Genomic DNA, 26,067 nt, shown 5'->3' on the forward strand with positions numbered 1-26,067 from the left:
GGACCAACTGTATAACACAGGGAAAGTTACTCAGTACCGTATGGTAACTTAGACGGGAAAAGAATCTAAAAAGAAATGGATATATGTATATGCATAACTGATTTACTTTGCTGGATGCCTGAAATTAACACAACTTTATAAGTTGACATATTCCCATTAAAAAAAAAAAAAAAAAAAAACCTGTAGTTCCCGTCGTGGTGCAGCGGAACCGAATTCAACTGGGAACCATGAGATTGCGGGTTTGATCCCTGGCCTCGCTCAGTGGGTTAAGGATCCGGCATTGCCGTGAGGTGTGGTGTAGGTTGCAGACATGGCTCAGGGCTGGCGTTGCTGTGGCTCTGGCATAGGCTGGCATCCACAGCTCTGATTAGACCCCTAGTCTGGGAACCTCCATATGCCACAGGTGTGGCACTAAAAAGCAAAAAAAGAAAAAGAAAAACAGCCTAAATCTGCCCTCACATTCCTACACTCATATATGCACAGGGAGTTTCTGAAAAGATGCATGAGAAAGTTAACAGTGGTAACTGAGGAGTATGATAGCAGACATGGTCAGAGAAGTGAGGCGGGAAACTTTCAGTTTTTACCTTAATACCCTTCTGCACTGCTGGGTTTTACTTTTGTTCGTCTGTTTTATTTTAGCACAAACATGTTTTATTTATTCATATTATAAAAATAAATCTGCCATAGAAAGGAGATTCTGGCCCCAGCCCACTCCCAATACACACATAAAAACAAAGAGAAGCCATTAAGTCAACCTGTCCAGGTACAACTATAAATTAGAAATTAGTGAGCCTTTTTGCATAGTTTATGGCCACTGGTCTCATTAATTCACAGTCACAGTGTGGTTGATGGCTTGAGGACTCTTCCCGGGAAAAGCTTAATTCAATTAGGGCTCTCAGCAGCTCCCTGAGGAAGCTCTGGTATCTTGCTTTTACTTACACAAATCGAGGGCAGACCAAACAAACCCAGACTTTCCCAGAGAGACCCCACCCAGCCCACAGAGGATGCCCTTGCAGATCCTCCATTAGAGCCAAGTTGGTGGGGGTGGGGGAGAGGCAGCTGCTGTAGCAACACTAACACACACCCGCTGGCTGACGCCTAGAGCATCGCTGTGTCAAGCTGGTTTCTTGTCTGCCCCAAAGGCTTCACACGGACCCTATCTCTACATGGAAGTCAGTCAAGCACTCATTTGTTCCCCAGATATTTAGGAGTCCTTCCTCTGTGCTGGGCACAGAGAAGAAAGTAAACAAAGGCTCTGCCCTCAAGGGGCTTACATCCTCCTAGGAACCATGCTAAGAATAGCTCTCTCTGTCCTGCCTGCTTGCCTAATCCCTCTCCATCTTCAAGACTGGCTCAAGTTCCACTTCCTCTGAGAAGCCTTTCCTAGTGACCTGTGCTCTCAGGGACTGCTTGTTCCCTCTGAACTTGGCCTGTGCCAGGCGTCCGCCCAGCCCTCAGTACAGACGGACCATTTTCTCCAAGCAGACTGGAAGCTCCCAGTGAGCCAGGCCCGGGTCTCACTCGTCTCGGTCCCCGTGCGCTACAAGCTCAGAGCCTGCTGGTCAGTTTCAGCTAACCTGCCTCTTCGACTCCAGCTTGAACAGACGAATTAGTTGGCCACTCTCAGTCCTGGCTGGCCAGCCCAAAGCCACAGCCTCTGTGAGTCTGCCTGGCACACAGCATGTGCTATGTAAGTGTTAGCTACTTATTATTTTGGTGAGCTTACAGACTCTGACTGACACACGGGCACCTCTCTGATGTCACCTCTCTGCCTTCAGTGGCCTGGTCTCAGACAGGCTGAGCACTGTGGAAGGGCTGGACTGGACTTAGGGGTAAGTGTCCCTTAGGGACTTGGGAAGGAACAAGAATTCCCATCCAGAACCTCACTCAGAGCCGCTTAAGGACATGTCTTTTCAGGAAAGAGCTTGCCTGGGTAATCTGGGGAAACTCCAGATTCTCAGCAAGTCAGTGTCAGAACTCAGGGGTCATGTCTGGCCTAAAAGACCCCCAAACTGGCCCTGCAGGTTGAAAGTGCTTTAGAGGGAAGGGAATGAAGTCAGCGAGATCCCCAGGAAGGGGGGCAGCCCACTGATCCCAGCTCAACTCAAAACTTAGTTCAGTTAAAATTAGATTAGCCTGTAAGATTAAAAATACCCACATGTAATCACGGGCTGCCTTAAAGTATCAGTTGATGTTTGTCGGCATCTAAAGAGATGGTTTGGCCCTGCGTGGTGTGTGCAGACAACCTTGGGGAGACATGTCTGACTCAGATGTTTGCAGGGGGAGCAAGTGCTGCAGAAGGAGGCCCACACAGGCGATGGATGACTCAGGAATAACCCAGGTCCTGGGTTTGCTGAGTGAGCCTTCTCACCACGGAAGGAAAGGGGGGCAGGGGGGCGGGGGGACAGGAGGAGGGAGGGAGGGAGGCAGGCCCGCCAGCTGCGCACAGGCTAGCATTCCCAAAGGGAGCCCAGGGTTCCAGAGCCCCAGGTCCCTGTCCCTTCTGTGTTTTTGTCTTTTTGGGGCCACACCCGCAGCGTATAGAGGTTCCCAGGCTAGGGATCCAATTGGAGCTGTAGCTGCCAGCCTACACCATAGCCACAGAAACTCGGGATCTGAGCCGTGTTCTGCGACCTACACCATAGCTCATGGCAACGCCAAATCCTTAACCCAGTGAGCGAGGCCAGGGACTGAACCCGAGTCCTCATGGATGCTAGTCAGGTTTGTTAACCACTGAGCCATGACAGAACTCCCCTTCTGTGTTTCTGATTGCCACCACCTCTGAGAAGGGCTATCTGCTTCATGGTGGGACTTGGGGGGGGGGCGGGGGTGTCACAATTTTCTCCCTGAATCCAAGAAATGATCCACAGAGAACAGCCAAGACTTGAAATGTCTTTAAACCTCCCCTGTTCAAAATGACTATGGGAAAAATAAAACTTTGAACTGAAAGGGAATCAGGGCATGATGATGAAAAGAACACGCGCTCCGCAGTCAGATCTGTGCTTCAACCCCAATGCTCTCTAGCTGTATGTGTACCTGACACAACCTCTGAAACAGGAGCTTAGTAAGTGACAGCTAATAGAATTAACAAATCTTAACGTAAATATGACAAAAGAGGGCTCAGAGAAGCAGTGTCTTGTCTAAGGTCATGCAGCTAGGCAGCAAAAAGCTAGGACCAGACCCCAGGTCTCTTGACCTTCCCCCTCCTGCCCCATCCAGCATGTTTTCTGGATTCACTTTTCTGCCTCTCCTTTCTCCTCCCAGAGGCCCTACAACACAACAAAGGAGAGGAAAGGCCCTCCGTTTCAGAAGTTTGCTGCTCCATAAACTATGAGGATGACAGACCCATAGGCTGAGTCAGCCTTCACACTCTCGCACTTCCTTCACACAAACGCAGGTGTGCTTGAGGGGTTAAGAACTTGGAGTTGAGTTGGCCTGGGCCCCAGATCACTCTGAACCTCCATGCTCCTTTAGCCCTTCCCTCCTCCAAGAGGAAACAGTGTCCCTCCAGCCAACCCTCGGGTTACCAACGTGGATGTGCCTGGCCACTGATTCTAGCTAAAGCCCCTTGGGACTTCTGGTCTCCCTTGATCTTTGCAATGACCCAGCCAGGCAAGAAAGAGGATAAGAGCTTGGGTTAGAAGTCCAGGGATTGTGTCCTTTGCCACTTACTTGCTAAGGGACCTCAGGCAGGTCACAACCCAAGGCTCAGTTTCCTTAGATGTAAAATGGGTACATCAATACCACCCACTATTCTAACCCACAGGACCATTGAGAAGATCAGAATTAAATTCTGTCGATGCTAGTGCTTTGGAAACAAGTTACAATACTAATGAGAATTACTACTAAACTCCACCTGCCTTATAGGGCTAAGGAAAGTTGTGCCACCTGCTCCCAATACTGAGGTTGCCTCTCAAGGGATCCTGCTGGGCCCCAAAGGTAACCAAAAGCAGCTCAGCACCCTTCCAGCCCAGAGGCAGGAGATGGCAATCACAAGTCACCCATTGCTGACTAAAGGAAACTCCCCTTTAATAGGTACTCCCCTGTCCAAGCAGGGAACCAGGCTCAATGGGACCACTGAGAGAGCAAAGAGATGGCAGGCATGATCACTGCCAGAGGACAAGGAAGAGGCCCAGCCTGGCTGAGGGGTTCAGGTGCACACATGCAGACCCATAGGGACCGAGGATGGGCCCAAGGCCAGCACAGAAGCCCTCCAGCTTTCTCAAGGCAGGGAGAGGGCTCCTGCCATTGATATCAGCCAAGTTCCTGAATATAAATGCTGTGAGCTGGGCACCTCCCAGTGCAGGGCCCTGCATCTGCTGAGGGGAATGTGAGGGGCAGGAGATGCAGCTGCACCCCTGGAGGAGGCTGTGCCAAGACTCAAACAGAAAATAAATGGCAGTGCAACATCACAGCAGATAACCCCTTTGAGCTGTTTCCTCATCTGTAAAACAGAGACGGGCTTTATCTCATATGATTTTAGTAGGAATTAAATGAGATTACTTTTATAAAGTGCCTGACACTACTCTGTAGATACTCAATAAATAGTGATTCTTATTAAAGCACACACACACACCCCAACAGAAGGGATGTCACAGGGCATGCTAGGCCTCATGCCAAAACTGTGGATAAACAAAAGGAATAGGGCTTTGGGGGAGAAATGAAAGCAGTGGCTGTGGGCTGGAGTGGCCTGGGAAGGCCGCCCAAAGGGGAGGAATCTGAATGGCCCTGAGAGATGCCGCAGGGAGCTGCACCCTGGGCTGGGCATTCCCGCGTTCGGTCTCTGCATCAATCCTGGAAGGTGCATTGATCCTTGCCCAATAGGGCAAGTCAGGCTCAGGGGAATGAGGTGCCTGGCCACACAGGTACCCAGGGACAAGGGCAGAGCCTTTCTGTGTCCCTTCCGCCAGAACTGGAGGGTCTGGGGTGGCGGGGGGTGGGGGGTGGGGGTGGCAGGAAGGAGAGGAAGATGTGCCTCGTGGGTGCTCTGCTGAATGACGTCCAGGCAACACCACCAACAGAGGTTCTCTAAGTGCCCTGGCGCCTCGGGACGCACATGAACTACCTGAAGCTTCCTCCCAGTCCCCACCTGACCTCCCCTCCCACTGTCCTGCAGCCATTCAGCTGCTCTCCCAGAAAGAAAAAGGTCATCTTTTTCTTCTCAGAGAGTCCCATCTGGGCTTCTGGAGCCAGGTTCAAGGTGACCTTTAAGGGGTTCCTCTCTCCTTTTGAGAAGTGAGAGAGGTGCGCTCCAGTCCTATACAGCGAACTAGGGTCTGGGTTGCTGGGTCTGAGAGCCATGCATGTGAAGGGGGCAACGACACCCCCATCTCCCCTCCTCACAGATGCGTTGTAAGGAGGAGCTGGCAGGACATACCTTGCAAAGACCAAAACCAAAAAAAGCTCTAAGACATGAAGGGACAAAAGAAGGCTTTTTTTGTCTCCAGTCAGGAGATGAGATGAATACCTGCCTCACGGGCTGCCAGGAGTTCCGGGTCAGGGACATGGGTAAACAAACGCAGGGGGTGCCAGTGGTGAGCTGGGTTACAGTGAGGCTCTCGCTTGAAATAGGCACTGGACCAGGAGCCAGGTAAACGGGGACAACGCAGAGCTTACGCAGGGTCCAAACCATAATGTTGGGGAATGGACCTACCTAGAGCTTTGAGTCACAGTTAGTTCTCCCAACAGTCTAACCCCCACTCACGCCACCAGCCTCTCCTCAAGGCAAGAATCCCGACGGGTCAGAGAAAAAAAGCCCAGAGAAGGGAAGTGACTTGCCTAATGTCACCCACTGAGTCACTTAGAAAAGAACCCTGAAGCGTGAACTTTAGCTCTATCCCTCCCACACCCATCTCTGAGTCTACCTGAGATTCTGCTCAACGATTAGAATAGGAGTGAGGCGTTTCCCACTATGGTGCAATGGGATCAGTAGCACCTCGTGGGAGCACTGGGACGCAGGTTCCATCCCAGGCCCAGCATGGTGGGTTAAAGATCCGAGCAACTATGGCTCAGATCTGATCCCTGGCCCAGGAACTCCATATGCACGGGGCCACCAAAAAAGGAAACAAAACAAAACAAAAAAAGATAGGAGTGAGAACTGCATACAGCACCTTCTATTCTTAAAAGAGGAGTACCTTGCAGGGGAAGCAGCTGCTTGACAGAATGAGGCCTCCAACATAACTCCTACCCACGCTGGGAAGCTGAGAGAATAGGCAAGACCCCAAAATGAACTCCTAGGCTCCCGCGTATCTGATGGTGCAAAGGAAGCATGCTCTTGGCCCCACCCCTATCTCCCCAGTCAGATGGTGCCACACCCGTTCCCCATAGGACCTGCTCTGGAGGCAGCTTAAGGGAAAGGAAGAACAAAGTAGGACACACCCCAAACTCCAAAACCTTAAGGAAAGGGGCCCGGTGGCAGCCCAGGTAGAGAGATTTGTAAGCCCCCAGCCTTAGAGGAAGACTGTAGGGGGCTATGGTGGGGAGGTAGTTACCTTATGTGGTTACAGTACCAACCAGGCAGCTGCAACTCACTGAGTGCCTCCTGTGGGTACAAAGTCAGCTCTAAGTGCATTAATTTCTGTCTCCATCACATCAGCAGCACTATAACAAGATACTATTATTTCCCCTCTTTTTATTTTATTTATTTATTTTTGCTTTTTTAGGGCTGTACTTGCGGCATACGGAGGTTCCCAGGCTAGGGATCTAATAGGAGCTACAGCTGCTGGCCTACACCACAGCCACAGCAACACCAGATCCTTAACCCACTGAGCAAGACCAGGGATGGAACCTGCAACCTCATAGTTCCTAGTTGGATTCGTTTCTGCTGTGCCACAAAGGGAACTCCTATTTATTTCTGCTTTTTATGGACATGCTTGCAGCATCTTAGGGGTCAAACCAGAGCTGCAGCTGCCAGGCTACACCCCAGCCACAGCAATATCAGATCCGAGCCATGTTTCCGACCTACACCACAGCTCACGGCAACACTGGATCCTTAACCCACTGAGCAAGGCCAGGATCAAACCAGCATCCTCATAGATCCTAGTCAGGTTTGTTACCACTGAGCCACAATGGGGACTCCTCCCCCCTTTTTATGCTTGAGGAAACTGAGGCCCAGAGAGGGTAAGTGGCAGAATGGTGCTAACCTTGATTCAACACTGCAAAGGTAAAGGGAAAAATGGGTTTCTGCTTTTTGCCACCTGAACAGACCTTTTAGCCCCCCTTCTCTATACTGTCTTCTCCAGGAGAGCCAGACGGCAGGGCTCCTCTGTTTTCAGAGGCAGAAAAATACTTTATTAAGCCAGAGACACAGTTTGGGGGAACTGCAAAGGCCCTCAGAGATCATATCCAGCCTCCTCATTTTACGATGGGAAAACTGTGGCCCAAGGCTGAGTGACTTGCCAGTGTTACCTAAGTCAGTGGAATGGCAGAAATGTCAGATCTGGAAGAGGCCACAAAGATCTACTGACAAGTGGAAAGTCCTGACTGGCCCAAGGTCACAGAGGGAGGTGGGACAAGAGGCTAGTCTCCCAACTTCCAGATTGATGCCCCTGCCATGGCACCACCTCTGCTCTCCAGCTGCCCAGGGTCCCAGGCACAGGTTTTGGTGAGGAGAAAGCAGGTCAAGATTGACCCCCTTAGGATTAGAGATAATCAGGCCTGCAGGGACAACGGACTCTCCAGAGTTGGATCTTTGTGGCCACGCTGCCAACTCAGCAGAAGACACTGAGACCCACAATGTGTGCACTAGCCCCCAGTGCCCTAATACAGTGCCAGGTGGGGCTGGGGGGCGAGGGGCTGGAGAGAGGAGGGCAATTCATAAACAGTGCTTGCAAAGCCTCTTCCTGGTCTCCCATTGGCAAATGACACATCAGTGACTCCAGCTTCCTAAGGCAAATTAAGGCACAAGGTTGTATGATTCAATGATATGGTCAAATTTTAGAGATTCTTGCCAGTTTCACAGGTGGGCAAGACCTGCAGAAACAGCCCCCGGCTTGTTCAAGGTCATGTATTTGTTGGAATCAGTACACTCGGCTCCCCTTGCTTAGTCCTTGATTCTTCCAGGAAGCTAGATGCCATCTGGGGATAGGTGCTGGTGGCCCAGCTCCATGTACAGGCCTGCTACTGTCACAGAACCAAAGCCCCGTATCAGGAAGCCAGCTTCTGGCTCTGTCAAAACAGAGGCACCCGTGCCCTCCCGCAGCATGTCCCAGAACCTGTCTCATACCAGTCTGGCATTGCCACTCAGCTCCTGCGTGTCCTTGGGAAAGCTGCAAGGCTTCCTGCCAAGAGTCACAAACTCTCCAAACCAGCAGAGTCCCAGGCCCTCACGCCTTCCTCAGCTGGCTGGGGGCTGAAAAGGCAAAGGTGGCTTTCAAAGCCCCCTGGACACCCCTTCCAGGGAATTCTGGGCTGTGCAGGCTCTGGTGAGCTCCATCACCCAGCAGAACAGAGCGCTCAGACCTGGCAGGGAGATAATCCCCTGGAAGGGAAAAACTTTTCTGTTTCCTTCTCCCAAAAAGGCTTCAAAGTCTCTTCAGACCAGAACATCCGGAGCCCCTCCATCTGCCCCTCTCCCACTTGGTTGAGGGACAGGCAGGCCAACATGACTGGCCGGCCCAGACACCACCTAGAGACGCAGCTGGGTGCCAACCTGGAGGTGAGCTGGGGCCAGAACCTGGGTGCCAACCTGGAGGTGAGCTGGAGGGGTGAACCTCCCTCCCTCTCCCTCCACCCCCAAACCAGACTTCAGGCCCCCTGTCCCATAAACTGTAGAAGGAGTGGCATTCCAGGGCAGGAAACTGACTCAGGGGCTCCTGACCAGCCTGGGCAGGCAACGCTGACAGATAACATTGTGGGGATGAAGGAAGGTGGGAATATGGGGACGCCTCCTCTTCCACCACACCTGTAAGTCTCCAGCCCACAGGTCCCCCACTAAACTCACACTCCTTAGACAGACCCAGTAGAAATACACTCCATCCTGGAACACCCTCCCATGAAGCGTGTAATTGCACTGGTTGCTATTGACAGAGTAGACTGGGCCAGTTGCTGCAGACACTCCGGTCTCACACAGCTGGGTGCCTGGCTCCCCTCGGGGTATGGCCCAGCCAAAGGAGACTTGCCAGGCCTGGGAGCCTCACTGGAGGGACCTAGTATCAGGAGCACCCCTTCCTCCTCTCGCTCTCTTCCATGAACAATCCTGGCTCCCATTATAGGAGGCCTCAGACCACAAAGGCCACAGAGCTCAAGTTTGAGAAGGACCAAGATGGCAGGATGGAGGCTGCCCATGCGACAGGAGAAGTCCAGACCCTTATTCCTGGGCAGCCTCAGGCAGTAAGGATGGGGCAAGAAGCTCATCAGTCTGGTGGCAGCGGCAGAGGCATCGGGGCCAACTGGACTTACCTATCTTCATGAGGCAGGCCAGCAGGATCCAGAGGGAGATTTCGAAGGGTGTGCGCACGTGTGTGTAGTCGATGCCCAGGACGGGAAAGGCCTTCCGAGCTTTCATGCCGTGTTCAGTGACGGAATGGTTAACAGGGCGGCTCTCCGGGGCGAGCTCTGGTGGGGCGGTGGTGACATCCCCAATCGAGCGTTCCCGTGGTGGCTCTGAGCCTCTGATGGTGCTGGCAGTGGGGCTGGGCTGGAGGCCATGGCTTCTGAGAACAGGTAGCAGCCCCACTAAGGCTACCACCACAAGCAGCGAAGGGAAGATTCGAGGTGGAGAGAGGCCACAGATGCCAGACCACAGAAGCATCCTGCTGCGCCCCTCGAGCCTTAGCAAAGTGAGACCTGGGACATAGGCAGCGAGGAGTCTGCAAGGGGTGAGAGAGACCAGGGCGTCTCTAGGCAAAGTTCATGTTTTAGAGCTGTGTTTTTGTGGAAGCAGTCCTCTGGAGGTGGAGGAAGGTTGGCTTCACGACCTAGAACTCCAAACTGGGGAAAAGGGACAAGGACCCAGTTAGGATCATAGGAGGAGGCCAAAAGGTCTGGAACTCCAGGCCCGAGAAAGGGGTTTGGAGAGGAAGGGAGGGACTTCGCCCTAAGGACAGAGGAAGGGACAGGATAGGCTGAACCCCAGGCAAGGAAAAGGAAGCGGGAAGGCAGGGACCCTCGGCTGAGGAAAGTGACTGAGGAGCTGGGACTTGGCTAAGCGAAGGGGCAGGGAGCCTGAGCTAAAGGAAGAGGATGGAAGGGGGTGGGACCCGGTGCAGGAAAAGAAGAGGGGGCTGAGAGCCCAGGCTGCGAGGAAGGAGTGAAACCAGAAAGCGGCCGGGAGCTTCCCCACCCAGGGAAGGACCGGGGTGCAGGCGCGCCGGGCTGAGATTCCGGGGAAATGGAGGGAGGCGGAAGGCGGAGGCAGGCGGCCTGGCGAGAAGGCGCCTCGGCGCGGGCTGGGGGCGGCTCGCGGTGGGCCAGCAGCAAAACGCCCCTCCTTGCGGCCCCGGCTCGGCGCTGCGCCCCGGCCCAGCTGCAGCTCCTCAGCGTCCGGCTCCACTTCCAACACCGGCCCCAGCACCGGCAGCGGCTGACTGATGCCTCACTGAGCCCGGCGCTGCCACTTATAGGCACCAGCGAGCAGCCAGCGCAGCGGGCTAGAAGGACCTGTCGGCGCCCGCGCATTGCAGCGCCCTCTCTCGCCGAGGGAAGGAAGTATCCCGTCGAAAGAGCAGTGACAGTCAGAGATGGGCAAAAAAAAAAAAAAAAAAAAGAGTCCCAAATCTACAAAGATTCTAACTAACAAGGGTAAAATGCTTTACTATTTACAAAGTGCTTTCACATCCACAGTCGCATGGAGACTTCCCAATAATCTTGTGAGGGATGTATTATTACGGTATATATTTAGTTACAGTGTAACCTTGAGCAAGTTACTTAACCTCTCTGTTCCACAGCTTTCTCACGGGGAAGAGTGGAGATAACAGGAGTATCTCTATCTGCTAATGCTGCTGCGTATAGTATATGTGATGACTAAAGGTGATATTCTATGTAAACTGTTTAGAATGGAGCCCAGCGTGTAGAAGCACTATGATGGTTCCAGTTTTGTAGCTGAGGAAATAGGTGAAAGGAATTCCTTATGTAAACACTAGTTGTATTAGTTTGCTAGAGCTGCTGTAACAAAGTGCTGCAAACCGTGGTGGCTTAAAGAACAGGAATTCAGGTGTTCCCGTCATGGCAGGGCGGAAACGAATCCAACTAAGAACCATGAAGTTGCAGGTTCAATCCCTGGTCTTGCTCAGGATCCAGCGTTGCCATGAGCTGTGGTATAGGTTGCAGATGTGGCTTGGATCCCATGTTGCTGTGGCTATGGTGTAGGCCGGTGGCTACAGCTCCAATTAGACCCCTAGCCTGGGAACCTCCATATGCCGTGGGTGTGGCCCTAAAAGGACAAAAGACAATAAATAAAAATAAAGAACAGGAATTCATTGTCTCATATTCTGGAGGCTAGAGATCTGAAATCATGGTGTCATCTGAGTTCCTTCTAAGGGCGGTGAGGAAAAATTTGTTCCCTGCTTCTCTCCTGGCTTCTGGTGGTTGGACAACAATCTTTGGTGGTTTTTTGTTTTGTTTTTTGTCTTTTGTCTTTTGGGGGCTGCACCTGGGGTATATGGAGGTTCCCAGGCTAGGGGTCCAATTGGAGCTGGGGCTGCAGGCCTGCACCACAGCCGCAGCAACTTGTGATCCAAGCTGCATCTGCAACCTACACCACAGTTCATGGCAAGCTGGATCTTTAACCCACTGAGCGAGGCCAGGGATGGAACCCTCGACCTCATGGTTCCTAGTCAGTTTCGTTTCTGCTGTGCCAAGACAGGAACTCCCAATCTTTGGTGTGTTTCTTGATTGTGGCAGCATAACTCTAGTCTTGACCTGATGATCTGCCTGTGAGTCTGTCTCCGGGTCCAGATTTCCCCTTTTTTTAAGGTCACCAGTCACAAATGATTAGAGACTCACCCTACCGACCTCATTCTAACTTGATCATCTTTAATAACCCTGTTTCTAAATAAGTCCACATTCACAGATACTGGGGGTTTCCACATTCTCAAGTTCTTCAACATCTTTTTTCTTTTTTTTTTTCTTTTTGCCTTGATGTGCAGCAGCTTGATGTGGGATCTCAGTTCCCAGACCAGGTATTGACCTTGGGCTATAGTGGTGAAAACGCTGAGTCCTAACCATTAGACCACCAGGGAGCTCCCTAGAACTTCAACATCTCTGAGGAGGACACGGTTCAACCCAAAGCAGTAGTGGAACTGAGATTTGAGCATAAAGTGTGGGTGGGAATTGTAAGATTCGAAAGGTTATGGCTGTACCCTGGAATGCTTGGAAGGCTTTAAAAACTACTATTACCTGGGACCACCTGCTCCAGAGTAATGCCCAGGCATGATGGAGAGTGTTTCAAAAGCTCCCCCAGGTGATTCTAATGTACAACTAGGGTTGAGAACTATTGAAATTACAAAAACGCCATCCCTGTTATGCAGAGGAGTAAGTCAAAGTGACAAGCTCGAGATCACAAAATGATTTCAAAGGGGTTCGATTCGGTTTAGCAACTATTTATGGGCCTCTTGACAAGGCTTTGTAATGGGCTCTGTCAACACAGAGATAGACATAGGGCGGAAGGAGGTGGCAGTGATTGGGAGGGGGCACAAAGTGGGCACAGCGAGGGCTTCTAGGGTGCTGATAATATTCTGTTTCTTTACTGGGTGGTGGTTACAGAGGTTATACAGCTGTTGTTTTGTGATAACTCACTGAGCGCTCATGATCTTGCGCTTTTCATGAGATAAGCTCTCCTTCCACAAAAAGTTATATTTAAATGAAATAGAGTGATGTGATTGCGACCGAAGGTGCCAACATCAAACTGAATTCTCTGTATGTCACATTCTTCTGGCACAGGTCCAGCCACTTGGGAGATGACAGAAGAGCCTAGAAGAGCCATCAGAGAAAGAGAAGGGCCCTGTGTCTCCTGGAAGCAGATGAAAGGAGAACATCAGCTGTAATGAAAATAAACCAAAGAGAGGAAAAGCATTTAGAGCAAGGATCAGAGTAATGACAATGTATCACACAATGGCTTAGTCCTTTACAGTTTTCAACCAAGTACTCAGGTTTATCAATAATCCAAGTCCCTGTACTCAATGAAGAGTAGGTATTATTCTCATCTACATTTTATAGAGGAAACAAATGAAGACTCAGAGACATGAAGCCATTTGGCCAAGAGCACACAGCTATGAGGTAGCAGATTCAGGACCTGAGTCATTTTTCTAACATCTTAAACCAGAGTTCTTTCAAAATACCATAGGTTCAGTGTAGAGAAAAGGAGGGGAGTTCTCTTCATGGCTCAGTGGTTAACAAACCCAACTAGCATCCATGAGGCTGCAGGTTCAATCCCTGGCCTCGCTCATACAGTTAACAATCCAGCGTTGCTGTGAGCTGTGGTGTAGGTCTCAGGTGCAGCTTGGATCCTGTGTGGCTGTGGCTGTGGCTGTGGCAGTGGCACAGGCTGGTAGCTGTAGCTCCAATTCAGCCCCTAGCCTGGGAACAACATCCATATGCTGCAGGGGTGGCCCTAAAAAGAAAAAAAAAAAAAAAAAAAAAAAGAACAGAAAAAAGGAGGACATGGGTGGGGCTAGTGGAGGGACTTGACTCAGGTGACATGGGACCAGGAACCTGAGACCTATAATTCTTTCCAGTCCTGGAGGCAACATTCATTAGCGTGCTCTAATCCTCCTCTGATCCTCCTCACTCTGTGACTCCCCTCCGCCCTCCAGTCCTCCTTGGGTGCAGCCTGGGAGGTAGCAGATCCCACGAGGACCAGGAAATACCAGCCCTGAGATCCTCCAGAGTCTGGAGAAGGTTATAACAACATGACAGTGCCAGGAAAGAACTCTTGGGAAAAAACACCTGGGACTGCCTGTGGCCAAGGCCCAGCCTGGACCAGGCAGTATAACATTAAAAGTTCAAAGTAAGAATCTAGGAGTTCCCCCTGTGGTGTGATGGGAGCAGGGGTGTCTCTGTTGCACAGGGATGCAGGTTTGATCCCTGGCCCAGCACAGTGGGTTAAAGGATCCAGCAGTGCTGCAGCTGTGGCAAGGTCGAAACTGCAGCTCAGATGTGATTACTAGCCCGGGAATTCCATATGGCTTGGGGCAGCCAAAAAAAGAAAAAGAAAAAAAGAAAGAGAGGATTACAAAAGACAAAATAAATAAATAAATACATAAGAATCTAGGAATTCCCTGGTAGTTCATTGGGTTAAGGATCCAGTGTTGTCACTGCCGTGGTGCTGGTTTGATCCCAGGCCCAGGAACTTCCACATGCCATGAGTGTGGCCAAAAAAAAAAAAAAAAGAAGAAGAAAGAAAGAAAGAAAAATTAGAATCTAGCCAGTTGTCTAGGTTCAAATCCCAGCACCACCACTCGCTAGTTAGAAGAACTTGGATAAATCAACCTCCTTGTTTCACAGTTTCTTTCCCCATCACTTGGGGGCAACAATAATGCCCATCTCATGGGGCTCTTATAAGGGTCTTAGAACTCAGGACAGCGCTGGGCAAGTGTCACATATATTTTCTATCTTTATCTTTATTTACATGTACCGAGGGCCTCAAATGTGGGCTTTTGGTATTAGAGTCACATGAAGTCATACATTCAGACCCAGAAATGCAGGCTAGAAAGGGGTCCCTAACATCTGTGAAACTAGTCCTACTATCAGATCACACCATCTGTGGCGTGCTGTGAATTTGATGATTTTATATAAATTATATGACTGTGGGAATTTTCACTGTGTCTCAGCAGGTTAAAAAATCCAACTAGTATCCATGAAGATGCTGGTGTGACTCCTCAGTGGGTTAAGGATCTGGCCTGGGAACTTCCATATGCTGCAAATGTGGCCCTAAAAATGCAAAAAAATAAATTAAAAAAATAAAATAAAATAAAAAATCACATTACTGGTATTTTGCATGTTAAAAGCATGAATCTTGTTAAAGGTGACCAATTAAAATATGCTGCGATATTTGTAACGCTGTTTTGGCAAGTCCTCATTTTTCTTTTTATTTCTCTTTTTGTTTTTTTAGGGCCTCACCCGCGGCATATGGAAGTTCCCAGGCTAGGGGTTGAATTGGAACTACAGCTGCCAGCCTACGCCACAGCCAAGGCAACACAGGATCCCAACCACATCTCCAACCTACACCATAGCTCACAGCAACGCCGGATCCCCAACCCACTGAGTGAGGCCAGGGATCAAACCCACATCCTCATGGATACTAGTCGGGTTCCCTAACCACTGAGCCATGATGGGAATTCCCCAAGTCCTCACTTTTTAACCATTGCAGGCTCACATTACTCTTGACTCAGAGGACATGTCTCTGCAAAATAAGCCAGACAAAGACAAATATCATATGATATCACTTATACATGGAATCAAAAAAAATGATGCAAATGAACCCATTTACAAAACAGAAATAGACTCACAGATGTAGAAAACAAATTTATGGTTGCCAAAGGGGAAAGGGGTGGGAGAAGGATAAATTACGAGATTGGGATTTAAATATGCACAATACTTTGGAATTCCCTGGTGGCTCAGTAGGTTAAGGAGCCAGGATTATCACTGCTGTGGCTCTGGTTACAGCTGTGGCATGGGTTGAATCCCTGGCCCCAGAACTTCCACATGCCACAGACGTGGCCAAAAAATAAAATAAAATAAAATAAAATGTACACACTGCTGTATATAAAATAGCTAACCAACAAGGACCTACTGTATAACACAGGAAACTATAGTCAATATCTTGTGATAACCTATAATGGAAGAAAATATAAAAAAGAATATACGTTTTTACATATATAACTGAATCACTTTGCTGTGCACTTGAAACTTACACAACATGATAAATCAACCATATTTCTTTTTTCTTTTTTTGACTGCACCCACAGCATGTAGACATGCCTGGGCCAGGGATCAACCCCAAACCGCAGCAGTGACTTGAACTGCCGCAGTGACAATGCCAAATCCTTAACCTGTTGCATCCAAGAGAACTATCAACTATATTTCATAAGTAAATAAACTATAAAAAATCAACTATATTTCAGTAAAAATTAAAAAGAAAAACAACGGAAGGGCCATGTCTCGGCAGACTCTTCTCCTTGCAGATCCAGAACAGTCTCAGGATGCATGGACACGGGTGGCCTCTCCCCCAGCTTAGGCCATGTCTGCTCCTCTGTCCCCTTCATTGGACCCTTTTGCTAAAAGGAATAGGACTTTTATGGAATTGCTGCAGCTGTGACAGATTCGCAGCCAACCATGTGTAATACTCGAAAAGGACCCATGGGGCCACCTACTAGCTGTGTGTCATGGGCAAGCCATAGTTTGTTTCCGTCACTTGCTTTGTTCATGTGTCTAAAAGGTGGGTGAGGGGTTCCGGTCATGGCGCAGTGGTTAACGAATCCGACTAGGAACCATGCGGTTTCGGGTTCAATCCCTGGCCTTGCTCAGTGGGTTAAGGATCCAGCATTGCCGTGAGCTGTGGTGTAGGTTGCAGACGCAGCTCGGATCCCGCATTGCTGTGGCTCTGGCATAGGCCAGCGGCTGTAGCTCTGATTTGATCCCTAGCCTGGGAACCTCCATATGCCGCAGGACGCAGCCCTAGAAAAGGTGAAAAGACAAAAAAATAAAATAAAAATAAACAAAGGTGGGTGAGGTCTTAATACCGGCCTTTAAGGTTATCGCAAGGATTAAATGGCTGATGTGTGTCAAGCTCAGTTCCTTACACAGTGTTGCCTCTCTGCAACTGAGTTCATTTCCTTCTTCCCTTTGTTACATAATATCACTGGCCCCGAGGCCCTCTTCTTCCAGCCTCCCCTTCACTCACACCACTCCAGCCACACTGCCTCCTTGCTATTTCTTTTTTTTTTTTTTTGTCTTTTTGCCATTTCTTGGGCCACTCCCATGGCATATGGAGGTTCCCAGGTTAAGGGTCTAATCAGAGTTGTTGCTGCCGGCCTACACCACAGCCACAGCAATGCCAGATCTGAGCCATGTCTGCAACCTACACCACAGCTCACAGCAACGCCAGATCCTTAACCCACTGAGCAAGGGCAGGGATTGAACCCGAAACCGCATGGTTCCTAGTCGGATTCGTTAACCACTGGGCCACGATGGGAACTCCCTCCTTGCTATTTCTCAAACACTGCCAGCCACAATTCGGCCTCAGGACCTTAGGACTTGCTCTTCCTTATGCCTAAAACACTTTTCCCCAGATAACCACTTGGCTCACTCCCTCACATCCCTCAAGGCTTTCCACAAATCTCCCTCGCCAACGTGGCCCACTATGTGGTCACTCTAACTACCAATGATGCTACCACCACCACCCAGGCCCAACCCTCGCTCTGCTCCATTTTTTTTTCTTTTCCATAGCAATTTTCATCTTCTACATATGGTATAATAAGCCTATTTACAGAGTTTCCTTGAGGATCAGCACCCCTAGCTGCTGTGGCTCGGGTTCGATCCCTGGCCTAGATTCTTCCACATGCAGCAGGTACTGACAAAAAAAAAAAAAAAAAATACAGTTGATTTACAATGTTGTGTTAGTTTCAGGTTTAGAGCAAAGTGTAAAAAAAAAAAGTGTAGGAGTTCCCGTCGTGGCGCAGTGGTTAACGAATCCGACTAGGAACCATGAGGTTGCGGGTTCGGTCCCTGCCCTTGCTCAGTGGGTTAACGATCCGGCGTTGCCGTGAGCTGTGGTGTAGGCTGCAGACGCGGCTCGGATCCTGCGTTGCTGTGGCTCTGGTGTAGGCCGGTGGCTACAGCTCCGATTCGACCCCTAGCCTGGGAACCTCCATATGCCGCGGGAGCGGCCCAAGAAATAGCAACAACAACAACAACAAAAAAAGACAAAAATACAAAAAAAAAAAAAAAAAATCTCACACATGAGAACCCTCACTCCAGTCCAATCCCCCAACCACAATAAAAACCAAAAACAATCACTAAAAAAAAAAAAAAAAAAAAAGTGTAAAAAACCTATTTACTACACTTTTATTTTATCTATTTATTTACTGCCAATCCCCCCCTTAGGATGTAAGCTTCAGGAGGGCAGAGGAGCCCAAATGAGTGAATGAATGAGTGAATTACAGAGTACATTATTTGCACATGAGAAAACTAAGGTTCCAAGCAGAGTCACTTGTGGTCACAGAACTGGGAAGAAAGGAGGATCAAAGTCTGTCTGATTATGAAGTCCAAGATTTTCCCACTTCTCTGGGCCCATAGCCACCATGAATAAATACAGTTGCCCTAGGCAACTAGAAGAGAGTTGGTAAAGAGGTAGAATTTAATGGCTTTTAAGCTGAACTCATAATTCACCCAGTAGGAGTTCCTGTCCTGGCTCAGTGGTTAACAAATCCGACTAGCATCTGTGAGGTTTCGGGTTCAACCCCTGGCCTCGCTCCCTGGGTTAAGGATCCAGCATTGCCATGAGCTATGGTGTAGGTCACAGACGCGGCTCAGATCCTGCATTGCTGTGGCTCTGGTGTAGGCCAGCAGCTACAGCTCCAATTAGACCCCTAGCCTGGGAACCTCCACATCCCTCGGGTGGGGCCCTAGAAAAGATAAAAAAAAAAAAAAAAAAAAAAGAAGAATCCAACTAGGAACCATAACATTTAGTACCTACTATGTTACTATGTGCAGGTCCCTGTGCTTCCTGCCGTGAAAGACTGGATGATGAATCAGATAAACACCTGGTAAACTTGAACCTCTTATGTTCACTCACAGACTGGAAGTCCTATGGGCACCTCCTTCTCCACAGATATTAAACACAGCTTCCCACCTTCCCCTGTAACTCCCTGCTTTTCAGGGATGCACCCATGGCATATGGAATTTCCTAGGCTAGGAGTTGAATCAGAGGTGCAGCTGCCAGCCTACACCACAACCACAGAAACTCGGATCCAAACTCTTGTCTTCGACCTATACCACAGCTCCCTGCAACGCCAGATCCTCAACCCACTAAGTGAGGTCAGGGATCGAACCTGCATCCTCATGGATGCTAGTCCGGTTTGTTACCACTGAGCCACCTCGAGAACTCCTGGACTCTTTTTTTTGCCCAGGGCCCCAGTATGCAGAAACTCCCAGCCAGGGATCAAACTTGACAGTGACAATGTGACAATTGTAAAATCCCCAACTGCTAGGCCACCAGGGAAGTCCTGGGCTGAACTCTTAAAATATACTTTTTATTTTTTCCGCCTCTACTCTGCCCTACACACAGCTTTCAGGAGAATTTTCTGAGCCATGGTCACCTCTTGTTTAGACAGCTGTAGATCTCATTCCTGACACAGCACTCTCAGGCCTTCGCACATTCAGGCCCACAAATTCTTTTCCCCCTAATTATTTATAAGAAAACTTGAAAGCATAAAAACAATATAACAAACATCAAATTTTTCACCTTTCTGAGAGTTCCTGTTGTAGTGCAGTGGAAACAAATCTGACTAGTATCCGTGAGGATTCAGGTTCAAACCCTGGCCTTGCTCAGTCGGTTGGGGATCCAGCATTGCTGTGAGCTGCAGTGTAGGTGGCAGACTCGGCTTGGATTCCGAGTTGCTGTGGCTGTGGTGTAGGTTGGCAGCTGTAGCTCCAATTTGACCCCTAGCCTGGGAACTTCCGTATGTTGCAGGTATGCCCCTAAAAAGCAAAAAAAAAAAAGTTTAAATTCACCTTTCTGAATCATCACCTCTTACAGTTTGTTCAATTTTTTTTTGATTTTTACAAATAAAATATCTGCACTATTTTATCAAACTTTAAAGCCTTTGAACCTTCATTAACATCGACCTCTGGCAAGAAAGTAAGGTATATCAGCCGCTACCAATGATGGGCAAACTTTATCATGGGTCTAATGCATTATTTTGACACTCTAACAAATATGTCTTTATCCCACACTCTCTTCCAGCCATCGCCAAAACCTTGAGTTTTCTGTATGCGTCCATCATTTCTCTCCTCCCAGACTCTCAAATCTGATCCGATTAGGTTTTCAGCCCCATGTGGTATTCCAAAACTGCCCTTGTCAATGTCACTAATGACCTCTATAGGAGAGGAAGAATCTCTTCCTCTGCTCATCTTATTTTCTCCAGCTGGAGTCCCACAAATTTGACTGGCCAAAGAGAAATTAACAAGAGAAAAACAATCAGAAGTTCATAGACATGTGCATCACATTCTTACAGACAGTGACTCAAAGATTTAATTAGAATTTGGGCTGATTAACACCCATATGTTACAGGTGTGGCCCTAAAAAGCAAAAAAAACAAAACAAAATAAAACAAAATATGGGAGTTCCCGTCGTGGCGCAGTGGTTAACGAATCCGACTAGGAACCATGAGGTTGCGGGTTCGATCTCTGCCCTTGCTCAGTGGGTTAACGATCCGGCGTTGCCGTGAGCTGTGGTGTAGGTTGCAGACGCGGCTCGGATCCCGAGTTGCTGTGGCTCTGGCGTAGGCCGGTGGCTACAGCTCCGATTCACCCCCTAGCCTGGGAACCTCCATATGCCATGGGAGCGGCCCAAGAAATAGCAACAATAACAACAACAACAACAACAACAGAAAAAAGACAAAAGACAAAAAAAAAAATATGGTAGATAAAGGCTAGTTAGTAAAGTTTGCTGTAGAGATTCCTATGGAGTTGTCTCTAGGCTGATAAGCGTCTAAAATTTTCTCTGGTGATTAATGTCTGTCTTTCTGTCCTTCCTGGTATTGACAGGAGGAGGAACATCTTTATAAACGTGTGTCCTACTTTAATGCAAATAAGGGTAGGGCAGGAGTTCCCTTGTGGCACAGCGGGTTAAGGATCTGATATTTCACTGCAGTGACTTGGGTCGCTGCTGTGGTTTGGGTTCAGTCCCTAGCCCAGGAACTTCCATATGCCACTGGTGCAGCAGAAAGGAAAGAAGGAAGGAAGGAAAAAGAATTGGGCAAAGAGCCTTTCCTGTATCTGCTTCTTAATTGCTTTTAGCTCAAAATAATCCTATGCCAAAGTAGCATATTTTGGGATGGCACATTCGGCTGCTCTATACCTTCATGTTGCTGCATCAAATGGTCGTTTGAACCTCAATCCTCATCTTTCTTTACACATCAGCAGCCTTCAACACATTGGATCACTTGATTCTTCTCGAAACACTTTCTTCAATTAACTGGCTCTTCTCTCCTGGCTTTTCTCCTGCTTTTCCTCCTGCTCACTGGCTGTTCCTTTTCAGCCTCTGATGCTGAATCCTCCTCTCCCTTCTCCCTGTCCTCCTCTTCAGCTATAAACCCTGTGGGGCCCCAGCCTTCAGTTCTTACCTTTTCACTGCTCTGTATCTGTATTCCTTTCTCTGGTGATCTCACCCTTTCTTGTGGTTTCAAATAACATCTATATGCAGAGGATACATAGATTTTTTTTTTATCTCTTCTGCTCTTCTTTTATCTCTTCAGATTACCATGTCCAGCTGAATACTTAACGAGTCCACCTGGTTGTCCAACAGAAACCTCAAACTCACCATGTCCAAAATGGAACTCCAAGCCTTCCCACCCTCTCCCTAAACCTGCTTCTCCCACTGTCTTCCCTATTCAGGAAACAGTTGTTCTGTCTTCCCACGTACATCGGCCAAAAACCTGAGTCATGCTTAACTCCCTTCTGTCACGTCACTCCTCAGAAAATACTGTCAATTTGATCTTCAAAATTTATCCAGAATCCAATCACTTCTTCCCTTCTCCAACTGGTACCAGTCCAGTCTGAGCCACCACCCATTTCTTGCCCAGATTACTACAATAGCCTCTGAGCATCCTCAGCTCAACTGAGAAGGGTTCCTCTAAAGCCTAAGTCAGGGAGTTCCTGCTTCAGGTTAAGATCCAGCATTGTCTCTGTGGGGGAGGGGAGTGTGGGTTCGATTCCTGGCCTGGAGAAGTTGCTGCAGCTCTAGCTCGGATTCAGTCCGTGACCCGGGGAATATCCATATGTTATGGGTGTGGCCACCCCCTCCCCAATAAATGAAGCCTAAGTTAGATATTGTCAGCCTCTGCTCAGACCCCGCCAAGACCCACAGGACTTAAAGGCCCCACCCATTCTAGCCCCCACCTCTCTGCCCTATCTCTTTCCCCCTTATTTGCCCTTATTCCCAGCTTCCTTGCTATTTATTTTTCAAACACAACCAAGTTTTGCTTCCCAGAGCCTTTGACCTTGTTGTTCTCTCTGCCTGGACCACAGTTACCCCCAGATAGCTGCCTGGTTTCCTCTGATTCCTTGGGGTCTTTGTTCAGATGTTATCTCTCAGCAAGACCATCTATGACACTCACACCCCCTCTTTAATTTTTTATTTTTATATTTATTTTTTTGTCTTTCTAGGGCCACACCTGTGGCACATGGAAGTTCTCAGGCTGGGGGCCTAATCGGAGTTGTACCCACCAGCCTACACCACAGCCACAGCAACGCCAGATCTGAGCCGAGTCTGCGACCTACACCACAGCTCACGGATACTAGTTGAGTTCGTTAACCACTGAACTACAAAGGGAAAAACATACCCCTTCTTTTAAATGTAATACCAGAGTTCCTGTCGTGGCGCAGCAGAAATGAATCCTACTAGGAACCACGAGGTTGGGGTTCGATCCCTGGCCTCGCTTAGTGGGTTAAGGATCCGATGTTGCCGTGAACTGTGGTGTAGGTCACAGATGCGCCTCGGATCTGGCATTGTTGTGGCTGGGGCTGGGGCCAGCAGCTGTAGCTCCAGCCAGCAGCAGTAGCTCTGATTAGACCCCTAGCTTGGGAACCTCCATATGCTGCAGGTGCGGCCCTAAAAGGACAAAAGACAAACTAGAATAAAATAAAATAAAATAAAAATAATAATAAAGGTAATACCAGCACCCCACAGTTCCTCTTTTCTTCCCATCTCTTTTTTTCACCACAGCTCTTTCACTGTCTGACATACTACACCTTTTCTGTGGCCTGTCTTGCCTTCACTAGGATGTAAGCTCCATGACAGTAGTGGATTCCAGGCAGAGAACGTAATGGTTGGTAATACAGACTTGGAGCCAGGCTGCCAGGATTTAATTGCTGTCTCAACCACTGTCCAGCTGTGTGACCCTAGGAAAGTTACTCAACTTCACTGAACCTCAGTCTTCATCTATAAGTTAGGGGTGATAACAGAACTTGTGTCATGAATTTACTATGAGGGAGTTCACCAGGTCCTTAACCCACTAAAGCCACCAGGGAACTCCAAGTCAGACTTTTTATTCTTTGTTAATGTGATGGTAGAAAATAGTATCTCATCATTTTTAAGAATAAATTTGGAATATCTTTAGCTTTACAGAAAAGTTACAAAGATTGTTAAGAGAGTTCTCATATGTATACCCTTCACTCGATTCCCCTAACATTGATTTTATGTTTTCATGGCAGATTTGTCAAAACTAAGAAGCCAGAGTTCCCACTGTGGCTCAGTGGTAACAAACCTGACTAGTATCCATAAGGATGCAGGTTCAATCTCTGGCCTCATTCAGTGGGTTCAGGATCCAGTGTTGCCATGGATCTGGCATGGCTGTGGCTGTGGTGTAGGCCAGCAGCTGCAGCTCAGATTTGACCCCTAGCCTGGGAACTCCCATATGCTGGGGTTTCAGCCCTAAAAAGAAAAGAAAAGAAAAGAAAAAAAAAAAGCCTAAGAAGCCAACATTGGCTTATTACTATTAATTAAACTCCAGACCTTATTCAGATTTCACTAAAGAACTTTTTCTCTTTCAGGATCCCATCCAGGGTACTACACTGCATTTAGACCTCATGTCTTTTTACTTTCTTCTGCTCTTTGATACTTTCTCGATTTTTCCTTATTCCTATGACCGTGATGGTCTTGAGGAGCACTGGGCATGTATTTTGCAGAATGTGCCTCAGTTTGGATTTATCTGATATTTTTCTCGTAGCTAGACAGAGGTTATGGGTTTTGGGGAGGAGATGAAGTGCCTTTGTCATCACACATCCTACCCACAAGACTTATCACTGATGATGTTACCTTTAATCATTTGGTTAAGGTGGTGTGTCCATGTTTCTCCACTACAAAGTTGCTATGTTTCCCCTTTCAATACTCTATTTTTTGGAAGTGACATCTAATTTTTTTTTTTTTTTTTTTTTTTTTTTTGCTTTTTAGGTCCTCACCCGCAGCATATGGAGGTTCCCAGACTAGGGGTTTAATCGGAGCTGTAGCCACCAGCCCACACCACAGTCGCAGCAATGCCAGATCCGAGCTGCATCTGCGACCTACACCACAGCTCACAGCAATGCTGTGAGCCTTGACCCACTGAATGAGGCCAGGGATGGAACCCACAACCTCATGGTTCCTAGTCGGATTCATTTCTGCTGTGCCACGATGGGAACTCCCACTGCAGTCAGATTCCTAACCCACTGCACCAGGGCTGGAACTCCTGTTTCCTGCAGGGGGATGGGGGTGGGAGTGGGGTGGGGTTCTGTTTTTGTTTTTGTTTTTCCCCTTTTTAGGGCTGCAACCTTGGTATATGGAGATTCCCAGGCCAGGGGAAAAACCGGAGCTGTAGCTGCTGGCCTATGCCACAGACACAGCAACGTCAGATCTGATCCTTGTCTGCGACCTGCACCACAGCTCACAGCAACACCGGCTCCTTAACCCACTGAGTGAGGCCAGGGATGGAACCTGCATCCTCATGGATACTACTCAGATCCCTTTCTCCTGAGCCATGACAGGAACTCCCAGTTTCCTGTGTTTTTGATAGTAGCCACCCTAACAGGTGTGAAGTGGCTGTCTAAAACATCTTTGTAAACAAACTCTGGGTAATGTCTATTGAATGAATGAATGAATGAGGCTATAGTCTGGATCATTGGTCAGAATTTTTGCTCTTGTGCCCCCTTCAAGAATTTTTTAAAACTCTCTATTTGTGGAGACTCCAACAGGAAACTACACACTCAAAGTAGGACCATTCAAGAAGGTCATATATAAAAAGCAGCTAATTTAGAAGGTGTGGTCAAGGTGTTGGGAAATCGCAAGGGATTATGCAGGAAGCTAGGAAGGGCTGCAGCTAGGATGTTACCCTCTGAGGTCTGAAGGGCAATTTCTCAGCCTTAAGATAAGAGCATTAACTGTTCAGGGATAGGTCAGACTTGAAATAGCATGATTTAGATTGAGACTTGAACCCAGCCAAAATTCAGATTGAGGAGTTCTCTTGTGATGCAGAGGGTTAAGGATCCGGTGTTGCAGCAGCTGTGGCAGAAGTCAAAACTGGGAGGTGGGTTCAATCACAGCTGGAGAATTTATGCGTGCCTTGGAGGTGACCAAAAAAAGAAATTCAGATTGAGATTTAGGCTCTAATCCCATGGGCTGGGACTCTAACCCAGCCAAGACTCAGATTGGGACTTGAACTCATTGTTTTTTACTTTTTTTTTTTTTTTTTTTTTTGTCTTTTTCTAGCGCCGTACCTGCGGCATATGGAGGTTCCCAGGCTAGGGGTCAAATCAGAGCTGTAACCGCCGGCCTACACCACAGCCACAGCAGCGCAGAATCCGAGCCATGTCTGCAAACTACACCACAGCTCACGGCAACCCCTGAGTGAGGCCAGGGATTTGTTAACCACTGAGCCAAGACGGGAACTCCTGAACCCATTGTCTTTTCATTAAAATCACACACCTGGGAGTTCTCCCTGTAGCACAATGGGATCAGCAGCATCTCTGGAGCACTGGGACACAGGTTTGATCCCCAGGCCACAACGGCAGCTTGGACCTTATCCCTGAATCAAGAACTCCATAAGCTGCTCCAAATAAATAAATAAATAAACAAATAAATAATAAAATAAAATTACACTCACCTGGTCTCAGGACTTGCTGAAGTTCAAGTTCTTTCTGTCTCAGTGCAGAAGGAGTTCACAAGAGGCAAAGTAATGGGTAAGAAGTAGATTTATTGAGAGAGGTATACAGAGTGTGAGCCATCTCAGAAGGCAAAAGGCCCCTAAATATGTGGTAGTGAGTTTTTACTGGGTAATTTCATGGACTAATGAGTGGGAGGATTATTCCAACTATTTTGGGTAAGGGGCGGGGATTCCCAGGAACTGGGCTATGCCCATTTTTGGCTTTTTATGG

At 48.4% G+C, this 26,067-nt stretch overlaps 1 protein-coding gene and 1 long non-coding RNA gene across 2 annotated transcripts in view; one reads left to right on the top strand and one right to left on the bottom strand.

Moving 5' to 3' along the window:
- The window catches only part of SLC9A1 (solute carrier family 9 member A1), a 52,527-nt gene extending 42,548 nt beyond the window's left edge, over positions 1-9,979 (bottom strand). Inside the window, 1 exon segment of the mRNA NM_001007103.1 lies at positions 9,400-9,979. Within this exon segment, the coding sequence (NP_001007104.1) occupies positions 9,400-9,751 (352 nt within the window). The 5' untranslated portion in view covers positions 9,752-9,979.
- Positions 835-13,011, top strand: LOC110261121. The gene is made up of 3 exons (XR_002344947.1): positions 835-1,832; positions 3,265-3,397; positions 12,880-13,011. It is a non-coding gene; the product is annotated as an uncharacterized LOC110261121 (long non-coding RNA).

This window comes from Sus scrofa, chromosome 6 (genome assembly GCF_000003025.6).
Source record: "Sus scrofa isolate TJ Tabasco breed Duroc chromosome 6, Sscrofa11.1, whole genome shotgun sequence".
Taxonomy (NCBI): Eukaryota; Metazoa; Chordata; class Mammalia; order Artiodactyla; family Suidae; genus Sus; species Sus scrofa.